The 22,780-nt window shown below is 40.4% G+C and overlaps 1 protein-coding gene across 4 annotated transcripts in view; it reads right to left on the minus strand.

Moving 5' to 3' along the window:
• Positions 1-22,780, minus strand: part of LOC106590432 (5'-AMP-activated protein kinase subunit gamma-1) — a 178,383-nt gene that overhangs the window by 91,929 nt on the left and 63,674 nt on the right. For 3 of the 4 annotated variants that reach the window (XM_014181470.2, XM_014181471.2, XM_014181472.2), the window contains 3 exons: positions 8,202-8,419; positions 4,791-4,842; positions 1,525-1,634 (listed from right to left, as the gene is read on the minus strand). In XM_014181470.2, the coding sequence (XP_014036945.2) occupies positions 1,525-1,634; positions 4,791-4,842; positions 8,202-8,419 (380 nt within the window). Of the gene's footprint in view, positions 1-1,524; positions 1,635-4,790; positions 4,843-8,201; positions 8,420-10,549; positions 10,649-22,780 lie in introns of those variants that run through there. The other variant, XM_014181473.2, reaches the window with a different exon arrangement.

Below are 22,780 nucleotides of genomic sequence, written 5' to 3' on the forward strand. Positions count from 1 at the left end.
GGCTATTGAGTCTGCCGATAAGAATACGGTGATTGACAGAGTCGAAAGCCTTGGCCAGGTCGATGAAGACGGCTGCACAGTACAGTCTTTTATCGATGGCGGTTATGATATCATTTAGTACCTTGAGCGTGGCTGAGGTGCACCCGTGACCGGCTCGGAAACCAGATTGCACAGCAGAGAAGGTATGGTGGGATTCGAAATGGTCAGTGATGTGTTTATTAACTTGGCTTTCGAAGACTTTGGATAGGCAGGGCAGGATGGAAATAGGTCTGTAACAGTTTGGGTCTAGGGTGTCACCCCCTTTGAAGAGGGGGATGACCGCGGCAGCTTTCCAATCTTTAGGGATCTCGGACGATACGAAAGAGAGGTTGAACAGACTGGTAATAGGGGTTGCAACAATGGCAGTGGATAATTTTAGAAAGAGAGGGTCCAGATTGTCTAACCCAGCTGATTTGTACGGGTCCAGGTTTTGCAGCTCTTTCAGAACATCTGCTATCTGGATTTGGGTGAAGGAGAAGCTGGGGAGGCTCGGGCAAGTAGCTGCGAGGGGTGTGGAGCTGTTGGCCGGGGTTGGGGTAGCCAGGAGGAAGCCATGGCCAGCCGTTGAGAAATGCTTATAGAAATTTTCGATTATCATGGATTTATCGGTGGTGACCATGTTACCTAGCCTCAGTGCAGTGGGCAGCTGGGAGGAGGTGCTCTTATTTTCCATGGACTTTACAGTGTCCCAAAACTTTTTGGAGTTAGAGCTACAGAATGCAAATTTCTGCTTGAAAAAGCTAGCCTTTGCTTTCCTAACTGAATGCGTGTATTGGTTCCTGACTTCCCTGAACAGTTGCATATCACGGGGACTATTCGATGCTATTGCAGTCCGCCACAGGATGTTTTTGTGCTGGTCAAGGGATCTCTGTAGACTGACATCATCTCTGTAGAATGAAGTGTAGTGTGGTCTAACCATGGATGGATGAGACCTCCAAGAGACATGGTGGATAAGAGAAAACCCTTAACTGGATTAAAATGTAGGGCTTTTTAATTGCAGATGTCTATCGAGTCACAAGGTCACACAAAAGCTATTTTTCTAGCTGGTGCTTTTAAAGATAAAACCGTGGGAGAGATTGCAAGGGGTTTTAAAGTGTGAGAAGCTTCAAGAGAGAGGAACTGAAAGACTTTTATAGAGAGGATATCATAATAGTATATTCTGGCCTGAGGAGAAAGTCTCCAGCTCATTTTTGTGCTGCAGTTAAATACTGTGTAGAGACATTCGTATCACTTTCCAAACCAAGACCATAACGGAGTTTACATGTTTAACAAAGCAGATCAATTAGTAACCAGAGACATAGTATCATGGCTCAAGCCATGACGCAACTGCGTTTTGAAGTTACTAGTCGATAAAACACAAAAAAAAGTTTCCTATTGACCAACTATGTAGATGGAACATTATCAGTAGACAGGACTACAGAACAATATTTTGTGACTGTGTAAGACGTCTTTGTACAATAGATGTTCAATAGACGGAGCACTTACCTGCAGAGTAGTGTCAAAAACAACGAGCTTAGAGCTGGTAGGAACAATGTCGTAGCACTTGTGTGACTTCATAAAGCGCATGTAGATATCACTTTCGGATTCTTCGAAAGCTGAAAGTAAAGCACATATATGCACAAGCATTAATTTGATGTTCTTACCAGAAAACATTACACAAAATACTAGGAATGGAACAACAATGGAAATCCTGATGCCTTGTGCTTTGATCAGTAATGAGAAGGTAAAATGATACACTGATTCATGGTTTGCTCTATGCACATCTCTTCCATATTCTCTTTGAAGAAGACGTGGTACATGGAGAAAATGACTTCCTTTATAGCTACAAAATATGATCTCATAAACCACTACATTGTTGTGTGAGATATGGGTGTCTGATATTGCCTTTCTTCTCAAAGGACCTGAATATAAAGGGTATACTCAATGAACTAAGAAACTGGAAGTTTCTCACTTGGTGACTACTGACTCAATCTCCAGGGCCGGTTGCCATGGTAATTCTCCCTGTACTATTCAGCTACACTAAACAGACTTTTTTTTGTTAAGCTCTTGAGACAACAGAGCAGTCGTTTGTTCTATGATTGGAAGGAGCCACCATGCTCCCCACTCACCCTCCCCAAAATCTCTCCTCAAGGAGTCTAGACGATTTGGCCTACTTCGTCTGGACGTTGCCATACATTCTGGCCGTGATTTGAACCGACGCTGCAGTCTAACTGCTGTGCCGTCTGTACACCTGTCGGTGTATCAGGTTGATGCGTAAGACTGACAGCTCCACTCCCATGGCTTTCGCCCTGTCAGTTCTAATGACGGGTGAGGGGGCTATGGTCACACCTCTGCTGATGGTCACAGCCCAGATCAATACATATCACAACCTGGGTATCCGAGCCCAATGCCGCATGTAGCATTGCTAAACCACAGTCAATGCCTAAAAAGGGACGTGAATCAACTGTATGTCCATGGACATTGTATCACTTGAAATAAATCTAATGCCATAATAAAAACAACCTCTTCCATCTGCTTTGTCCTAGATGTTCGCCACCCAACAATCCCATAATAGCTCCGTTAGACTTTGCTCCTTTGCTATGCAGAGCAGCAGGAGAAAGCAGCCTTACAAACCTGAGAGGAACGAGGTGCATTTGATTGAGACTAGTTCAAACTGGTTTACGACAACCCTACTGTAGTCGGAATGTCCTCGGGGGAAAAAAACTGAGCATTTATATGTGTTCTGTTATCAATAAAATAGAGTCTTGGTTCTCTGGAAAACCTTGGAACTTAAACCACTATAGGTTAGAGTATCAAACAGAGGTTTTATAGAGTGCACAACGCACATACCAACTTCCAAAATCCCTGAACACAATGGCTGTGGCTGGTGATTCTCATTTTACCAACGTTGAAAGAAGGCAGCAGTAGCCTTCCATCTCACAGCCTACTGAATGATGATTGGCTCATATGTGGCTTAACTTGAAAAACAAAATGGGGTAAAAAGAAAAAATGATGTAAATAGGATTTCGTAAAAACCCAGATGTCTGGTGTTGATCCCTTTATGTAAACCTCTACAGTGTACATGTAGGCTATTTCCATCAGAATGGAATGTTATGTAATAATGGTACCATGAATATAATTTCACACGTCTTCTCTGTAATAAAGGTATAGTAACATTAGTGTTCAGCCAGCCCCCCCCCCACCCAGCTTTGTGAAGCAAGCAGCATCATGCTCACTGACTGCTGCGTGTGCCATGCATACTGTGATGCGACGTGACACCGAGTGAGAGCTGCTGGTACAGTGAAGAGCCTTGGTGAAACACTCAGCACTGACCTACCTAGTTACCTTAAACACTACAGGGCATGAAGACCACCACCAGTCATGAAAACGAAGAACAAAACCATGGCTTTGTTCAGTAGGGAAGAGCATTCAAAAATGTTGCAGATACAGTGCATTCGGAAAGTATTCAGAACCCTTCACTTTTTCTACATTTTGTTACGTTACAGCCTCATTCCAAAACGGATTAAATTGTTTTTCCTTCCTTAGCAATCTACACACACAACAGAATAAGGCTGTAACGTAACAAAATGTGGAGAAAGTGAAGGGGTCTTAATACTTTCCGAACGCACTGTAGATATGTGGTGTATAGAACGGGCATGACATTATATCCTGTGCACTACGCAACTTAATCTAAGCTCTGAGCCCTCACAAATAGGCTACTGAGATTACACTTGAAAATGTGTCAAGTGACCTGAACTCACTGTACTAGAAGTCACTTTGGATAAGTGAGTCTGATAAGTGGCATACATATTGTATTTCATGTAAAGTTTAGGGTAGCTGCCTAGGTGGGTAGATTGTGGCAGTTTTTTTATAGTTCTACTTCACATGTAATTGGTCTTTAACATCAGATGGTAAACACATCTGGTGAAGTCAGTCATATTCACAAACATCTAGATCCTTTAATCAAGGCAAAATAGCACTGACCTGTCAGTACCCCCCCATCATATCTCCTTGTTCAAGCTCTTCTGTAGTGTATTTGTGATTAGATCAGTTATTAACAGCGAAGCTGAGATGCTATTTGGTATAAACACTAGATAAAATGGATACGCTATGATTCAGCATTCTAAACGCATTAATATACCACTGTCAAGCTATGGGGTAACACTATCTATGCTGCAGCAGTACTGTATCTGATACAGTTGCAACATCACATTGTGGCTGGACTGAGGGAGGCAGCCAACAGGTTAGCAGGGATAACAGCAAACAAGTTCCCTCCTAACATGAGCTGAATCCCCTTCATACTAAATATGAAGTTCCCTGCAATCCACTAGAGCTTCTATACATTGACATGATGGGCTACAGAGCAGGTATATAGTTCAGTTCCACCTTTGATATATTCATAAAGCAGTTCAAAACATGTTTTTTTTATTTTTATTAATTATGTTTTGATTATTAGACTACACCACTAGAATCATGGGAATATGATCCATTAGATGGGTGGGATTGTTCGGCAAAAATAAATTGACCAATAAATTCGTTGATGGCATGATATATGACTTGAATGCATCATGTACGTTCAATTGACCAATAATCAACGGGCTACATGGTCTTCATGAACTGTTTCTTAGGCTAATTACATAAAAACCATAGATCATTCACAGATCCATTTGGCTGACGCATTACCTTGTCAACTGCCATGACAAAGGTCATGAATGGGTTTGCGGATCTACTGGTTGAAAATACATTTTCAAAAAGTTTGCAAAGAGGCTTACCTTCATCTTCTAGATCAAGTTTCTCCAGCATGCCTTCAGCTAAACCGTGGACCTGTAGATAAGAGGTACAGATAGCCAATTGACCGACTGACTCTTCCCTTTCCTCTTTCACTCAACAACCCTGCACAGGCAACGATGGCAGCAGAGACCAGGGCGCAGTCGGTTATGAAATATTAGTAGGTCGTAGAAAAAGTAACGGTTGTCAACCACACTATAGTGGATACAATGTAGCGAACTGAAAGCTTCGCTAATAAAATGTAGCCTTCCCGAGCTGCAACTAGCCTTCCGAACTGCTACTGATTTGACAGTCGCCCGGCATGAGAAACACAGTCCAACCGTTTCGTGCATAAAAGGCTCCGGTGATTTTCATGGACGCATGTCTTTCCTTTCTTGCTCGGTGTTGGTAAAAAGAGTATAGTAAGCGTATTTTAGTAGACTAGAGAGCATTGTCAGGTAGCCTACATCCCGTAATTTCGTGCCGACGCTTGACGTAAAATAGGATGCACGCTACCAATCCCCTATTCAAGTAAAAGTGGAACATTCCAATTTGCTGCAGTCGCAATGAACGATAACAATGGGCGCGCTCCTCTCGTCGCTGACGCCTGCCAGATCTTACAACGCCTGGATAGGTACTTTACATATCAGGTAACCACATCATATGTTTTAGCAATCTGTCAGTCGATGACGCGGCGCGCAACCATTGGTTGGTGCAAGCAACGTCTAAGCAGAGGAAGGAATTGGCTGCACCGGCTCGTGTGCCTGTGTGAGAGTTGCAAAATAAATTTTGAAATCTATGTTATTCAATTATTGCACCCACACTGCTCATGCGTGCCAACAAGCATCTGCTTTACCAATGGCTAAAATAGAAGTCAGTTCCATTTCTGACGTAGATCGCGCAGCAAGTCCTGCCTCTCCCATCTCCTCATTGGTTTATAGAAGCAGGTACCCACATGCCATCTCCTCATTGGTTATACCCACGTGGGTAACTGAAAGATGAACGAGGTCAGTGGCGGTAATGCACCTAATTTATGAAAGTTCCCAATCGCAATATAAAGTCAAGAGAAGAAAAAGCCTAGGAGGAGGAGAGATGACTAGAAACGATTCAGTTGACTGTTTTATGTGTGGATTAATTGTCGGAGTAGAGGACCTTGTGCATTTCAGGTAAAATAACAACTCAATGTTTATTTCCCAGGACAAATTAGCTAGCAACAGCAAGCTAGCTAAATAGGACAAATTAGCTAGCAAGTGCAAGCTAGCTAGCTAAATTTCCATAAATGTTTAATGCTTTTCAACCTGTCCCCAAATTAATGTAATTGGTTCAGAGTTTGTTTTGATATTTTAACCTGTGTGTCGTGATCGCGTTTTGTGTGGGGGGACAAAATAAATGTATGCACGATGGCGCACGCGCGTAGCTGGTTTGGGTTCCGTGTTATGCCCTTGGGGAATCCTTGCGACCATCTTCGTCATCGATCCAAATGATTAGCCAAGCAAGGGAAGTTGCCAACGTAAGCCCCTCAGCCCTCGTTTTTGATCGAGTTTGCGAGTGTACAATTATGTTCACTTCAGGGCCTGAAACGCCCCATAATGAAATTCGCGATGATCGTACATCTGCTAAGAAAAGTCAGTAAAAACTTAAAACCTCAATGTCAATATGGAGAATTTCTTTTTTTTCTTTGTATTCACAGGAATGTCCCTGTATTGATGTGTAATATTGTTATTATTGTTGCAATATAAAAAAATACTGAAATAAAAAATAAAATATGGAAAAGTCAACATACGTAAGTAAAAACTAATGTAAATAAGTTATAAATGTTGCTACTAATGCACAAACATGTCTCAAAAGTGATGTTTTTGTTTGGTAAGCTTTTGGAAATTGTAGAAATAAAACATTTTCCTTCTTCAGAAGTTCCAGCTAGGCAGGCCAACGTTAGTTAGCTTATTAATTTGCTAGCTATCATACAGTAGGCGTATATTAATAATTCTATAGTTAATATAAGTAGACATGCAATCATAATTGACTGTAGCACATATAAAGCACCCACAAGTTACCGGTAGCTGAAAACACAATCGTCGCGGGACAAACGACTGACAAATTTCAGGGCAAGGCAGTCATTAGAAAAATGTATAACTTCCTCCCTCGCCCTGCAAGTGTCAGACGTCATCAGAAGTGTGCAATTAATTTGAGGGCTGAGGGGCGAGGGTGTGTCTTTTAAGTGTTTGGAATGCAGCCATTGTTTAACATTTTTCACATTCTTGATTAGCCTTGATTAGTCCTCCAATTACAAATTATGATACCAGGCAGACAATGTTAATTCAGTGATTAATGAAATTGTATGCAAATGACAACACACAATCACAATTTATAATGTGCCATGCTCAATCAAAACTTTGGTTCTGGACCTATCAATGTAATATTTAAACTGTGAAGTATGGAATGAGCAAAATTATGCATGAGAGAGAGCTACAGATACCTTTGAGATTTCTCTAGATTGAAGTTATTGACTATTGTGGTTGTTATACAGTGTCTCTCTTGCCTCATCCAGCCACCTTGCCAACTCCTATGATCATTGCCATGCCAAAGATCATAGAAGTTTGCAAGACAGTACAAACAGATCTGGGACCAGGCTAGTGTCTCTTCACTAGCTGAGTGAAACCAGTGTATCACCTGGCAGAAACAGAGAGGAATCCCACTGCGCAAAAACGTCTTGAATCAATGTTGTTTCCATGTCATTTCAACACCAAAAATCTATGTGATAACGTTTAATCAACAAGAAAACTGATTGTATTTGCAAAAAGTAAATCAACGTAAGGGCATTTAGTTTTTTTTTACCTAAATCCAGTGACATGATGAAATGTATTGTTGATTTCACTTTGAATTCACGTTAGTTGACAACTCATACTAGACGTTGAACTGACATCTGTGCCCAGTGGGATAGGATGCACAGTAAGGGCAGAGATTCCAGCAGCATACTGTTGTAGTTCTCATGGGCCACAGAGACAAAACAGACTCTAAATTCACTATCAAACAGTGCAGCTGCTTGGAATTCTATATAAGTTAGATAAATATCAAATTAGATGGATGTTAAAGTGATGACAATATAATTTGCATAAAGCGTCAAAATATGTAAATGCTTATGTTAATGTACCTAGCTGTGGTCTGGACCACCCATCAATGCATAACGGGAGGGAACAGCCACCAGAACTGACATCATAGGTGAATCTCAATAGTTTAAAGTGGCTTCCTCTCCTCATCTCCTTTCCTTAATCTGCACTGATCTGAAAGGACCATTGCAGTATTGCTTTTGCCTATCCTGTGTGGTCAGATCAGTGCAGTTGAAGAAGAGGAATCTTCTTTAGACTATTCAGATGCACCTTATTTCAACGGGTTTTTATCAGTGGGGTAGTACTCACTGGTCGTGATCGTGAGTTTGCGATGGGGGCGGAGGGAGTCATGGGTGGTTTGGAGCAGCGTAGACTGAAGCGCTGCCCGGTGTCCGGCGGGGATGAGTAGGAGCGCATCCGTGCCTCCAGCCTCTCTGGCTCGCTCCGATAGGCCTCCAGCGGGAACGGCGGCGGCTGCTTGACGGCCTGCGTCGGAGGAGTTGAGGGGGGCGAGGAGATCCCGGAGGCTAAGGAGAAACGGAGAACGGGTACAAGAGGTGGATTAGACTTTCAGTATGAAAAAGACCTGAGGCTCTTTCTGCCGTAATCTAACATGTCTGAGGGCGATGGGCATCCAGAGTGCCACTATGCAAGGAACCACAGATGGGGTGTTGAGATAGATAGGGAATAAACCTGTAGTGCTGCCTTTTTGCCAGTTGAGATAACATTATTTTGGTGACGTGGACAGAGCTTGGAGGTGTGAGACAGATGCTGCATCTCATGTTAATCAGATTCTCCTGTCAATTCTATATGTATTTTTTTGAATGCAATATTCTGGTATGTGCAATGAGCGACAAGACTGTGAACTCATTCAACCAATACAGTCATAGTCAGCCTGTAGATTATTCAGAAGTTTCAGAGAAGATGATGTAATTCTGCTCCCGCAGTAATGGAGTTCAGAGGCAAAAATAGCTGGAAAGTTATTTAAAACCCCCCAGAGAGGATCATTTATTGCTGTAGCAAGCATTTTTACACGGTAACAAAGCTAGGAGGGACGATCACCTTTCAACTTCGAATTCAAAAGGACAGAGCTAGATCAAAAGACATCTTCATTTATAACAACATAGCCCTTAGAGATATTCAAGAAGAGGTTTCAAAAGAAATGACAGGCACACCATTTAAACAGTCAAGTGTGAAGAGAAAGTCCGTATTATACTAATGAGCTACTGTCATACTAGTTACCTTCTCATCAAATGCATGGCATACACACATCCTGCTTTCTGGCTATCCAACAAAACAGGAATTTACAGGGAGTAGGTACCACTAATCAGCTTTAACTCCCAGGGGTTCTAATCTAACACAACCTTATTGACATGCAGATGGTGCAGTACATCTTCCTTGATGAGCTCAAGCAGAATCAATAAAGTCCTCTAGGCACTTAACCAGACTTTTAAGCCCTTACACTCGTGGGAATTGGCCTATATGGATAGGGCTAAATTATAATGTATAACCACGATAGGATTCAAAAGGGAACAGTTTGGAGATTATGGGGAAATTATTAGACTAAAGGTGAGGACAAAACAGTTAATCTGACACAAGACTGAACCCAAACATTACACTGTTGATTTCATGTGCATTTTACATTTACTGTACTGTGCCGCATTTGATGACGCAATCTGAAAATATTCTGGATACATTCAGTAACATGATAAGAATATTCATGGTAATGTGAGGTAGGTGCAACATAAGACAAAGAAATGACAAGGGGTTGAGTGAGAGGACTAACTGGTGTCTCCAAGGGGCAACACCTCTCCAAAGTGTGCACAGTTCCTACGTCATTTCAATGCACTTTAATGACTCAAAGAAGAGTCTTGAACTATAAGGTGCTATTTTGAGCTCTCCTAGCTGTGCTGTTGAGGAACTAGAGCAATCAGACTTGTAGTTGTTTTGTTTGAAACACAGCCCTGCATTCCTGCCATCACACAATTACGGTTGTTGTTAACGCATTCCAAAAAAGCTCCATTATAAATCGCAATCTGGTCAGGTGGGCATAATTTCAAAGCGTATTCTATTGCCAACATAGGTAGCTAAATTACAAAATAGGCTTTCACAGGGCAATTCAGAGCAGCAGATCGTAATTTTGGTGCGCATAGAATAGTCACGAGTGCATTCAGATGCGTTTTCAACGCCAAATTTATTCTCAATACAGCAAACATAGGCTCATTCTGTTCAGAACAACCCAGGGTATGACGCCATGTCATCTTGTAACTGTAAATCAAGCATAGTGATCATAAACGTTGACACTGTTTTAGGGCTGACCCCAATTATTCGACTGGTCGATTGTTTGGTCATTAGGCTATTGGTCGACTGAGATTGTTTTAGTCGAGCAGTAACAATATATATTATATACACTACCGTTCAAAAGTTTGGGGTCACTTAGAAATGTCCTTGTTTTTGAAAGAAAAGCACATTTTCAGTCCATTAAAATATAAAATTGATCAGAAATACAGTGTAGACATTGTTAATGTAAACAATTAACTTCGCGGTTTTCAGTTGCGGCTGAACAGTTTGTTTGTGTGTTTAACTCTGCCCGTAAACACGCTGGATGATTCAGTCCATTGAAGAGCTTGAATGATTCATTGACGAGAGATACTTACGAACTCAAAGAAACATGTCGCTGGTTTCGGAGGATTCAAGCATTGTTAAGGACAACCAACCCAATCAACAAAACAAACCAAAACCAGGTTGGCCAATAGTTATCAACGATGGAACCAAACCATCCCCTAGTAAGAGGGTGAGTGAGGAGAGGTTTACTAATATGGATGTTGACTTGTTAAAATCCACCAATGAAAGGCTTGCCAAACTTGATATCTTGGATATATTACGAGAGGACATCAATGCATTATGTGCTAGTTTAGAATTCAGCCAACATCAGATTGATGATCTAAGGAAAGAGAACACGGCGCTGAAAGGTACTGTAGACTCTATTCATAGCAAGGTGGAGGTGGTGCAAAGGGAGAACAAACAACTTAAAGAAACCTTGCTTGATGTACAGTGTCGATCAATGCAGGACAATGTAATATTTTCAGGGATACCGGAGAATGAGAGCAGCAGAGGCTGTGAGGACACAGTCCGAGACTTTATGTCAACTCAACTAAAACTGCCCACTGATGTTGTGCGTAATGTCACTTTCTCCAGAGTCCATAGAAAAGGTAAGGCCTCTGGAAATAGGCCACGGGCTATTATTGCATGTTTTGACAAATTTAAGCAAAGGAAATGACGAAGAACGTGGGCTGAGAACTCAGAAACACTGATTTTGGAATGAATGATCACTTCCCCACCGAGATCAATGAAAGGAGAACCAAACTATATCCCATCGTGAAGGAAAAGCGTTGCCTGAGTCAACGAGTCTCCGTGGTGATGGATAAACTTTATATCAACAGGCAATTGTATCGGGACTCTAGAGTAACTCCCTGGCTATTTTAATCTAATGTTCAAATCTGAGTTTGTGTGTTGTAGTGTATCATGACAACTTCAACTATAACGAATACATGCTCTATTGATCTTCACTTGATAAGGAAAGGGTTGCATATAGCTCAGGTTAATGTATGTAGCCTTCCTAACAAAATACATGAGGTTTTTAACTTGGTCAACATAAATAATATTCATATTTTGGCTTTGACTGAAACGCATTTAGATGCATCTGTAAATGATGGGAAAATTAACATTCCTGGATATAGTCTACTGAGAAGGGACAGGAATAGGAATGGTGGGGGTGTAGCACTGTACATTCAGAATCAGATACCTTTTAAGAGGAGGGATGACCTTAATGTATGTCAAGTAGAGGCACTATGGGCTGAAGTACATCTGCCTCACCAAGCAGCCATATTGGTGGGATGTGTGTTTCGACCTCCTAGCTCTAAGGTGTCCTATCTGGATGACTTATGTACTGGGTTTGACCAGGCCACAGATAGCAACAGAGATGTATATATCTTGGGTGATTTGAATGTAAATTGGAAGGATCACAATAATTCGAATAGAACAAAATTGATGAGCTATGCCAAGAACTGTGGTTTGAAACAAATGGTTAATGATACTACTAGATCATCAATTAAGTTGGGTCATCGTTCAGACACATGCATTGATCTGATTTTCTGTAATATACCATTGCAACGCTTAAAAGCCAGATCAATGCCAGTGGGCTGTACAGACCATAATATTGTGACCATAACCATGAACACCAAGGTTCCAAAGAAACCCCCTAGGATTGTGGTCAAGAGAAATGTTAAAACATTTAATCATGAGCTATTTCTAAATGATTTGGCTGCTGTACCCTGGGAGCTGATTTATCTAGAGGATGATTTAAATCACGCTACAAAATGTTTTATTGATTTGCTCACTGAGGTAATGGACCATCATGCCCCTATAAGAAAGAGAACAGTTGGTGCTCATCCATCTCCATGATGAACTGGGTGAAGCTTTTTCTCAAAGAAATATGGCAAAAGTCTTAGCAGCCAAATCAAAATTAGAAATTGATGAACAGAATTATAAAACATTATGTAATTATGCAGTTAAATTGAATCGAAAGGGAAAAAAAGTTATTTTACAACAATGCTTTTATTGATTGTAAAAATGATTCTAAAAAGGTATGGGACACAGTTAAGGGCTTACTTGGTACATCTATCTCATCATGCCCACAAAACCAGTTGATATTGCCAATCATTTTGCAGATTTTTTTACAAAGAAAATACATTTACTGAGCAACAATGTAAACATACATTCTTCCAAACAAGCTAGTGTCCAATGGATTGATGATCATATTATGAGCAACAAGACCTGCTCTTTTAGTCTGCAAACGGTGTCAGTGGAGGAGGTGTTAAACCTATTGAAGTCATTACCTGATGGTAAATCTACAGGTTATGGTCTTATGGACAATTTTTCGCTTCGCTGTGCTGCTCCCCATATTGCAGTTCCACTGAGATACATATTTAATTGGTCGCTGGAAAAGGGGATGTTTGCAAATGTATGGAAGCATGCGAAACTGTGTCCTATTCCGAAAGACTGCAAAGAACCCATTACTCCTGCCAATAGTCGACCAATTAGTCTACTCCCTACACTCAGTAAGATATTGTAGGGTATTGTGAGTAGACAAATATGGGAGTACATGGAAAAGAATGATCTGATTACAGCCAATCAGCATGCTTATCGCAAACACCATTCCACTACCACTGCATTGGTTGACATGACTGACCAGTGGCTCAATGCTATGGATAATGGCAAGTTTGTGGGTGTTCTATTTTTTGATTTCAGTGGAGCATTTGATTTAGTGGATAATGAAATAATTTTGACAAAATTAATGCATTATGGTTTTAAGGAGGTAGCATTGAATTGGGTACAGTCATATCTAACTGACAGGAAACAGTCCACCTATATCAATGGTTCATTTTCTTCCCCTTATGCTTTAAACTGTGGAATACCGCAGGGTAGCTGCCTTTGACCACTTCTTTATTTAATATATACCAACGACCTTCCCTATGCCTTAGCTGAAACTCAAGCTACTATATTTGCAGATGATACTACAATTTATGCAGCAAGACAATGGTTCAACAGGTACAGCAAGCTTTACAAGGAGATTTGGAGAATATCAGGGAGTGGGTTTGCCAGAAGAAATTTGTTTTAAACACCAAGAAAACCAAAGTTATGTTGGTCTGTTCCACTAGGAAAAGGCCAAAACAGCATGGGATACAATTAAGTATGGGAGGAGTACAAATTGAAGAAGTGGCAGAAACCAAACTATTGGGAGTGCAGCTAGACAACTGCTTATCATGGTCGTCTCAAATAACTAATCTATGTAAAAATATTTACCAGGAAAAATTCTTAAGCAAATATAACACAAGCATTAATTGAGAGTTAGGTGAACTACTGTTCTGTGGTCTAGGGAAATGCATCATCAAGTGAAGTTAGGAGGCTGCAGAATGCACAGAACAAAGCAGCAAGGATTGTTTTAAGTTGGAGATATGGTTCTTCTGTTGCAGTCATGCACAATGTTCTTGGTTGGTCATCAATCGACAAGATAATTGAAAAAAACATGCTTACTTTATTTTATAATATACATAATTTAAAACAGCCAAGTTCTATTCACAACGGTATTCAGTTGGTAAGAGACAGACATTCCGTAAATACTAGGAATAGATTGTCCACCATCTATGCGTTATCCAGACAGAAAAGAGAAATAGGCAAAAGAACATTTCGATTTAGAGCAATAAAGAAATTGAATAAATTAACTGAGCAAACCAGAAACATTTCAATATATATATTTTAAAATTATTTTAAAACTATTTAAATATAATACATAGAAATGTTGTGGGACTATAGTAGATGAAGAATCAATATTTTTTTGATTTAGTATTTATTGGGTCATTATGTTAGTATATTATGTTTGTAATATTGTGTTATATGTGAAAATGTGTTCGTATTATACATTGTATTTTAATGTTTAAGGACTCTTGGAAGATTAGTCCAAATGAGGACTAAAAGAGATCCAAATCAAATCAAAAATCAAATCAAATGTTGTAAATGACTATTGTAGCTGGAAACGGCAGATTTCTTTATGGAATATCTACATAGGCGTACAGAGGCCCATTATCAGCAACCATCACTCCTGTGTTCCAATGGCACGTTGTGTTAGCTAATCCAAGTTTATCATTTTAAAAGGCTAATTGATCATTAGAAAACCCTTTTGCAATTATGCTAGCACAGCTGAACACTGTTGTCCTGATTAAAGAAGCAATGGCCTTTAGACTAGTTAAGTATTTTTGAGCATCAGCATTTGTGGGTTTGATTACAGGGTCAAAAGGGCCAGAAACAAATAACTTTCTTCTGAAAATCATCAGTCTATTCTTGTTCTGAGAAATGAAGGCTATGCAAGAAATTGCCAAGGAACTGAAGATCTTGTACCATGCTGTGTACTACTCCCTTCATAGAACAGCGCAAACTGGCTCTAACCAGAATAGAAAGAAGAGTGTACATTAGAAAGAGGACAAGTACATTAGAGTGTCTAGTTTGAGAAACAGACGCCTCTACATTTTTTTCCACTTGGACAACAAACCATTTGCAAAAGTTGCCCAATTGGTGGGAGGGATGGGGGCAACTTTCTTGTTCAAGTTCAGAACCGCTGTCAGTCAAAACAATATTGCGCTGTGAAGCGGAAGACCTTGAGCTCTGATGTCATGTATAGAATGTTACTGTAGGCTACAGCCATGGCGTTACAATTTAGGCGCCTATCAAGGTCCAAATCTGCTACTTTGAACCTGTATACAGGTACGAGTGTAAAGAGCTACGGGGTTAGTCACATGTAGAAACGGACATAGTGGACATATGGCATAGACTAGTACAGATGTAGGATCTTAATTTGATCACCCTGTTGCAGGAGAACTTTCCAGCAATGCAGGACATTTTAAAGCAGCAATATGTAACTTTTTTGGCAGCCTGACCAAATTCACAATGAAATATGTGTTGCAGAGTGCACAGAATACGGTTAGGTACTGTAGGGTGAAATACGGGTAGGTTCTGTAGGGTGAAATACGGGTAGGTTCTGTAGGGTGTAATGTAGTCCTCCCCAGCAGAAGACGTGAACGGCATTACAATGAGGTCTAAAGTGAAACCTGTAACTGATTGTGTGTCGCATGATCTTGCGTCAATTAATAAATAAAGGTGTAATTTCCTACAGTTTCCTACATACTATTTAAGTCATGCCATTAGCTTTCAAAACATCTGCTGTAACCCTAGAGATTGATTCCCAGAGCTGTCGGAGCTCTATGGAGAATAGATTGGTAATAAACTCCATTGGTGAGCAGTAAGGCATTAAAACCACCATTAACACAGCAGACCGGACATCACGTTGCCCTACACCAAGCCATCCATTCTCTCTGTCTCTCGGTCGGTGCTACACACAACTGCAAGAGAAACAGGACAGGTTCCCTGTAAAGCCATTAGGCTGTGGACCAGTGTACACAGCTTCCCAGGCTAGAAGCAAGCATTATGAGGAGAGGGATGGAGGGAGAGGGGGATGGAGGGAGGGAGACACCATTTTAGCTATCTAACTAATGATATTTTGGATTACTCTAAAGGTCATAATAGCCTTCTCCATAAAGTCAGGAGTGTAACTATTTCAAAGAGTTTTGCATAAACTGCCTGAATCATGTAAATGAGAACTCCTTGTGGTGTATTAAAGGGAAATTCCAGCAAAACTATATATTTTGGTATTTGCTTCATTAGTCCACTAAAAGATCGTTTTTGAGTGGTATTTTCCTTTAAGTGTAAATTATCTTTTAGAAATCAAAATCAATATCCTGGACGGATGAACAATATTCTTCCAAAGCAGATTCTGCTTTGTCCTCTGCAAGACAATACAACACGGCATCCAAATCTCATTTAAAAAGGCTCAACCACTTTTGGCAAATATGATGTCTCTCACAGTCCTCTGAGCTCACAGTAAGATCAGTCTCAGCTAACTAGGTTAGAGATGCATGCATCAGACCAGCGCTAAATTAAATATTTTTCTAATTACATAAACAATACAAGCCAAGGAGGTAACTCGATGATTACTTTTGCTCTGATTACAGTTTTGGTTAATGCTCACTGACAATACAGAAAACTCCCCCTGAATGGATGCCAATAAAATATTAATGTGTGATGGTAGGATGTGGGGGAAAAGCTATATGTCCGAATGCTCACTCGAACAGAAAGCTTGTTGTTTGAACAGATTGAGCAAAGACAGCAGGCTGCGTTGAGTGAAGGGAATCCCATATACAATGTTTCACACAGAAAGGAAAACATGACTCTCTCTTCATCTTTCTCAACTGTCTTTTTGAAGCCTTCCCTCTAGTGAGAGGGTTTGTGACCTTTGCACGCCAACATGTCAGATCTATTAACCTTCCCCCTCGCACCACTTTGAACCTCATCGACAAGGCCTATTGGTTCCAGTCAGCAACCATTCCTTCACAGCCTGTCTGTCTGCCTGTCTGTCTGTCTGCCTGTCTGTCTGTCTGCCTGCCTGTCTGTCTGCCTGCCTGTCTGCCTGTCTGCCTGCATGTCTGCCTGTCTGTCTGTGTCCCTAAACAAAAATGTGTCATTTGTCTGTCTAGCAGCCAGACAATTTCATTCAAATGGGTTGGCTTCCCTCAAATACTTCACGTTAATAAGGATCTCTACATATCGGTGTCCCGCCCACGGGACGGTTGAGTTAACCTGTTGGGGATAGGGGGCAGTATTTGCACGGCCGGATAAAAAACGTACCCGATTTAATCTGGTTACTACTCCTGCCCAGTAACTAGAATATGCATATAATTATTGGCTTTGGATAGAAAACACCCTAAAGTTTCTAAAACTGTTTGAATGGTGTCTGTGAGTATAACAGAACTCATATGGCAGGCAAAAACCTGAGAAGATTTCATGCAGGAAGTGGCCTGTCTGACAAGGTGTTGTTGTTCTTGCCTCTGTTTATTGAAGAGTCAGGATCTTAGCTGTAACGTGACACTTCCTACGGCTCCAATAGGCTCTCAGAGCCCGGGAAAAAGCTGAACGATGTCGAGGCAGCCCCAGGCTGAAACACATAATCGCCTTTGCCAAGTGGCCGATCAGAGGACAAAGGAATTAGGCGCGTGCCCGAGTCGACCCAGTGATTTATTTTCTTTCGGCTGTTTACCTAATTGCAGATTCCCGGTTGGAATATTATTGCTTTTTTACGAGAAAAATGGCATAAAAATTGATTTTAAACAGCGGTTGACATGCTTCGAAGTACGGTAATGAAATATTTAGAAATCTATTGTCGGATAGTGTCTAGAACGCACGAACAAAACGCCGCTGTTGGAACATAACTATGGATTATTTTGGACCAAACCAACATTTGTTATTGAAGTAGAAGTCCTGGGAGTGCATTCTGACGAAGAACAGGAAAGGTAATCAAACTTTTCTTATAGTAAATCTGATTTTGGTGAAGGCTAAACTTGCTGGGTGTCTAAATCGCTAGCCCTGTGATGCCGGGCTATCTACTGAGAATATTGCAAAATGTGCTTTCACCGAAAAGCTATTTTAAAATCGGACATATCGAGTGCATAGAGGAGTTCTGTATCTATAATTCTTAAAATAATTGTTATGCTTTTTGTGAATGTTTTTAGTAAATTGTTGGTACAAAAAAAAAATTGTAGGTTTTTTCTTTGTATTATCTTTTACCAGATCTAATGTGTTATATTCTCCTACATTCATTTCACATTTCCACAAACTTCAAAGTGTTTCCTTTGAAATGGTATCAAGAATATGCATATCCTTGCTTCCGGTCCTGAGCTACAGGCTCAGATTTGGATATGTAATTTTATGTGAAAATGGAAAAAAAGGGGCGGCTTCTTACTGATTTGGCGTTTTGTCTGTCTTTTTTAATAATGTGTGCTGGCCTACATGTTCCATCACCTGGGTAATTACAAGAAAGCTTAATTGCACAGTTGAAATTACAGCTTGTCTGCTATGCAGCAAGGCAACCACTGGAAATGTAGGTCTTCCCTGTGGCTCAGTTGGTAGAGCATGGTGTGTGCAACACCAGGGTTGTGGGTTCGATTCCCACGGGGGGCCAGTACAATTAAAAAAAAAAAATATGCATGAAATGTATGCATTCACTACTGTAAGTCGCTCTGGATAAGAGCGTCTGCTAAATGACTAAAATGTAAATGTAGGTAATATTGTTTACTGCGCCATGATGGTTTCCATGTGTTGACTAATCTCAAATTCTTCTCGCCATGGTTGTGTGATCTATGCAACATCTGCTAGCCTCACACTTTCACAGCATGTGTGTGGCTTGTCTGACAGAAATGACAGCTTGCTGCCCCCATATCTCTCGGTCTGTGTCTGTCTGTCAACATTCCTACCTCCATCTCACTCAGGTTTTATATTTGCATTCATGTCCCTATGTCACTGTAGTTTCTGTAGGCGTCATAATAACAAGATGTCACAAGAAAGTTATGATGCCAATAAATTACATGCATCACTACCTTATTGGTTATAGACTGCATTTGTTTGATGTGGAATTGGACATTCTTGTGAATAAAGCAGTTGGACTAAATAATCACACTATGATGGAATTATAAACATACTTTTAAATATATTATAAACACATTAAAACAAATGAACAGTTAATTCACGTGAATAGCAGTGGCACCAATTGAACTCTACTACAGAGCACTTTAAAGGGCACTTTAAAGGGCTGGTTTCAAGTGTCTTCTTCACTGGCAATTAAGGAGCTGGAATTATTCACTTGAACAAAAACATTGCTCTCCATTTCGGCATAATTTGCCTTTAAGTAACACTCATGACCAGTGGCGACCCGTTATTCAGGGCAGATGGTGCAGAGCCCCACCTTTTTTGAGACCCACATTTTTTTTTGGGGGGGGACTTGCCTGTTTTGCATGTTATTTTGGCATTCATTCGTGTCACATATCAGTTTGCAAACAATGTAAAAATATATATATATCATTGAGTTAATAAAGCTGCCAGAAACATGGTCTCTTTTTTGTTTTCTTGAGTAAGGCAGCTCCAAAATGCAGGAGTTTCAGCCTAGCTCAGTGCTTTCTGTGGTGGTGGGGCAAGCCAGCAGAAAATATGGAGAATTGTGCCGTGATTGGCTCAGTGTTCTGTCACTCATGAGGACACTACGTCACCGCCAAGTCTAAGGGTAGATCTTGAAAATTATAGCCCCTTGGGTGCTGCCATAGAGTTACATTAGAAGTGCCCTTCCAAGAAGGCTCAAGATCATTGGCCACAGATAAAATGACTTCAAATCACATTATATCTACAGTAGCTTTGATTGGACTGATCATCATACTTTCAAAGTCTTAGCTAGCAGTCATCATCATGAATCAAGTCGACAATCTACTGGCATATCCTTTTTAATCCTTGTCATATGAAGATAAATAGTGAAGAGAAAATATAGATAAAACGTATCGGTGCTCATCGGCCATTCAACATAAACATTACACAACAAGTTGGAAATCGCAAATTCAACAATGAGTGGTTTGGAAGGAATCAGTGGATAACTGCAAGCATCGCAAAGCAATCATTAGCCTGCTATTCAGTGGAGTGGCTGTGTGGTACCAAGTCTAAGATGAAGGGTCTCTTTTCCTAGTTTAAAATGATACACATTCAACATTGGCCATGCTGTCAATAAAGCATGATATGTGCCCCGTTCAAAACAACTGTTAACTCGGAACTGCAAAATCTGACTTTAGTGAATTCAAGACAACTGGGAACTCGGGAAAAATTAGCTACGACTGGGAACATACGTTTTGAACTTTCATCCAACTCGGAATTGTAAATCCGGAACTTGGGCCTCTTTCTAGAGCTACGACCTGAAGATCACTAACGTCAACATGATTCGACCAGTTGTCTTGAAAGCCCCATAAATCCAGAGAATGGCAGACTTTGATGACAGAATTTGTCCACGAAGGACCACCGCGCCACCTTCCTGTTCAAGTGAAAAGTGTGGTGTGGAGCAGGGCAGCTCTCTAGGCCCTCTACTCTTTTTTAGTTTTACCAATGACCTGCCATTGGCATTAAACAAAGCATGTGTGTCCATGTATGCTGATGATTCAACCATATACACATCAGCAACCACAGCTAATGAAGTCACTGAAATCCTTAACAAAGAGTTGCAGTCTGTTTTGGAATGGGTGGCCAATAATAAACTGGTCCTGAACATCTCTAAAACTAAGAGCATTGTATTTGGTACAAATTCTAGACCTCAGCTGAATCTGGTAATGAATGGTGTGGCTGTTGAACAAGTTGAGGAGACTAAATTACTTGGCGTTACCTTAGATTGTAAACTGTCATGGTCAAAACATATAGATTCAATGGTCGTAAAGATGGGGAGAGGTCTGTCTGTAATAAAGAGATATTCTGCTTTTTTGACACCACACTCCAAAAAGCAAGTTCTGCAGGCTCTAGTTTAGTCTAATCTTAATTATTGTCCAGTCGTGTGGTACAGTGCTGCAAGGAAAGACCTAGTTAAGATGCAGCTGGCCCAGAACAGAGCGGCACGTTTTGCTCTCATTGTAATCAGAGGGCTGACATAAATACTATGCATGCCAGTCTCTCTTGGCTAAGAGTTGCGGAGAGACTGACTGCATCACTTCTTTTTATAAGAAACAATGTGTTGGAAATCCCAAATTGTTTACATAGTCAACTTACACACAGCTCTGACACACACACTTATCCCACCAGACATGCCACCAGGGGTCTTTTCACAGTCCCCGAATCCAGAACAAATTCAAGAAAGTGTACAGTATTATATAGAGCCCTTATTGCATGGAACTTTCTTCCATCTCATATTGCTCAAATAAACAGCAAACCTGGTTAAAAAAAACCAGATAAAGCAACACCTCACAGCACAATGCCTCTCCCCTATTTGACACAGATAGTTTGTGTGTATGTATTAACATGTAGGCTATGTGTGCCTTTAAAAAAAAAAAAAAATGTAGTTCTGTCCTTGAGCTGTTCTTGTCTATTGATGTTCTGTATTATGCATGTTTTGTGTGGACCCCAGGAAGAGTAGCTGCTGCTTTTGCAACAGCTAATGGAGATCCTAATAAAATACCAACAAGCAAAAAAAGGTGAATCCAAAAATGTATTGTATGCTGCAGCATAAATTATGTAATATGTCAGGGAGATATGTATACTATAGCTAAGAAAGTAATACTAAGTATATGTTGTGTGGTAAGCTGTTAGTAGCTTATGTGCCTCACCCTAATAATTTGGTCTATTTTCATCTCTTAATTTTGCCTACTGTTCTGGCTTGGTGGTGCACATGTAGCCTATAACCTATTTTTGACAAAAGTAATCATTGAATATTGTAAGAGCTTTCATTGTCTGCTTATATGCCCCCTTTATTTATCCTACGGTTCTGACTTGGTGTACAGGGATAACACTGTAAGAACGGCCCATGTTCTGAATTCTGTCGCTGTACATTTCAAAAGTGTTGAACAAATAGTTATATTGACTACGTCCGTCCTAGCTTGCTCATTAATGTCTTAATCAAAATTACAGATTGAATCTTATCCGCTTGTCGTCCCCTTATGCCATAGTTTGTACATTTCAATTGTCAATAGAAACCACATTTGTTTAAGCAAGTCAGCCATATCAGCTCTGATTTTTAAAATGGCAGTAATTGAGGCTGAATGAACTGTTTCGCTGCCAGACAAGGCTCCGCTGATAGCCAGGTGTAGCAGTGGTAAGGTGTTGGGACAGCTTTATGTAGGCCCAACAGTTTGTGTGCACAGTTTGTCACCGGTATAGTGCAATTAATGTATTATTTAGTGTTGTGTAGTGGCTTTGCTGGCATGCATCCCACATAGTTTTTTTTTGCCCGACTAAGATTTACATTCTAAAATCACCACTGCTTATGACAAAAAAACACTGAACCCCTAGCTGAATATGCAGAGCTAGCGCGCAAATATTAACTATTAAGCTAGCTAGTACCTATTCCATTTATGTGGCGTCGTCAAAGATGGAATCAGCATGCAGATGATGTAAGTTAGTGCTTCAAAGTCCCTGTGATAAGGTTAGCGATAAACTGAAGTCCAAACTGAACAGAACTACACTCTCTTCTACCATTGTCTTAAATATATTTAATGGTCTCGTTGCAAAAGCTAAATTGTCGCAAAGGAACTTTTATTTATTAATTTTATTTCACCTTTATTTAACCCGGGTAGCAAAGATTATAGCAAACACCACTGAAACTGAATTGGTGCTCGCTAGCTTTGCAAATTCAGCTATTGTTGGAAGCCAGCCAATATGAAACAAACTATTAAAATTACAAAAGGTTGCAGCATATGTTGTGTAAATGG

This window comes from Salmo salar, chromosome ssa29 (assembly GCF_905237065.1).
Source record: "Salmo salar chromosome ssa29, Ssal_v3.1, whole genome shotgun sequence".
In the NCBI taxonomy this organism is placed as follows: Eukaryota; Metazoa; Chordata; class Actinopteri; order Salmoniformes; family Salmonidae; genus Salmo; species Salmo salar.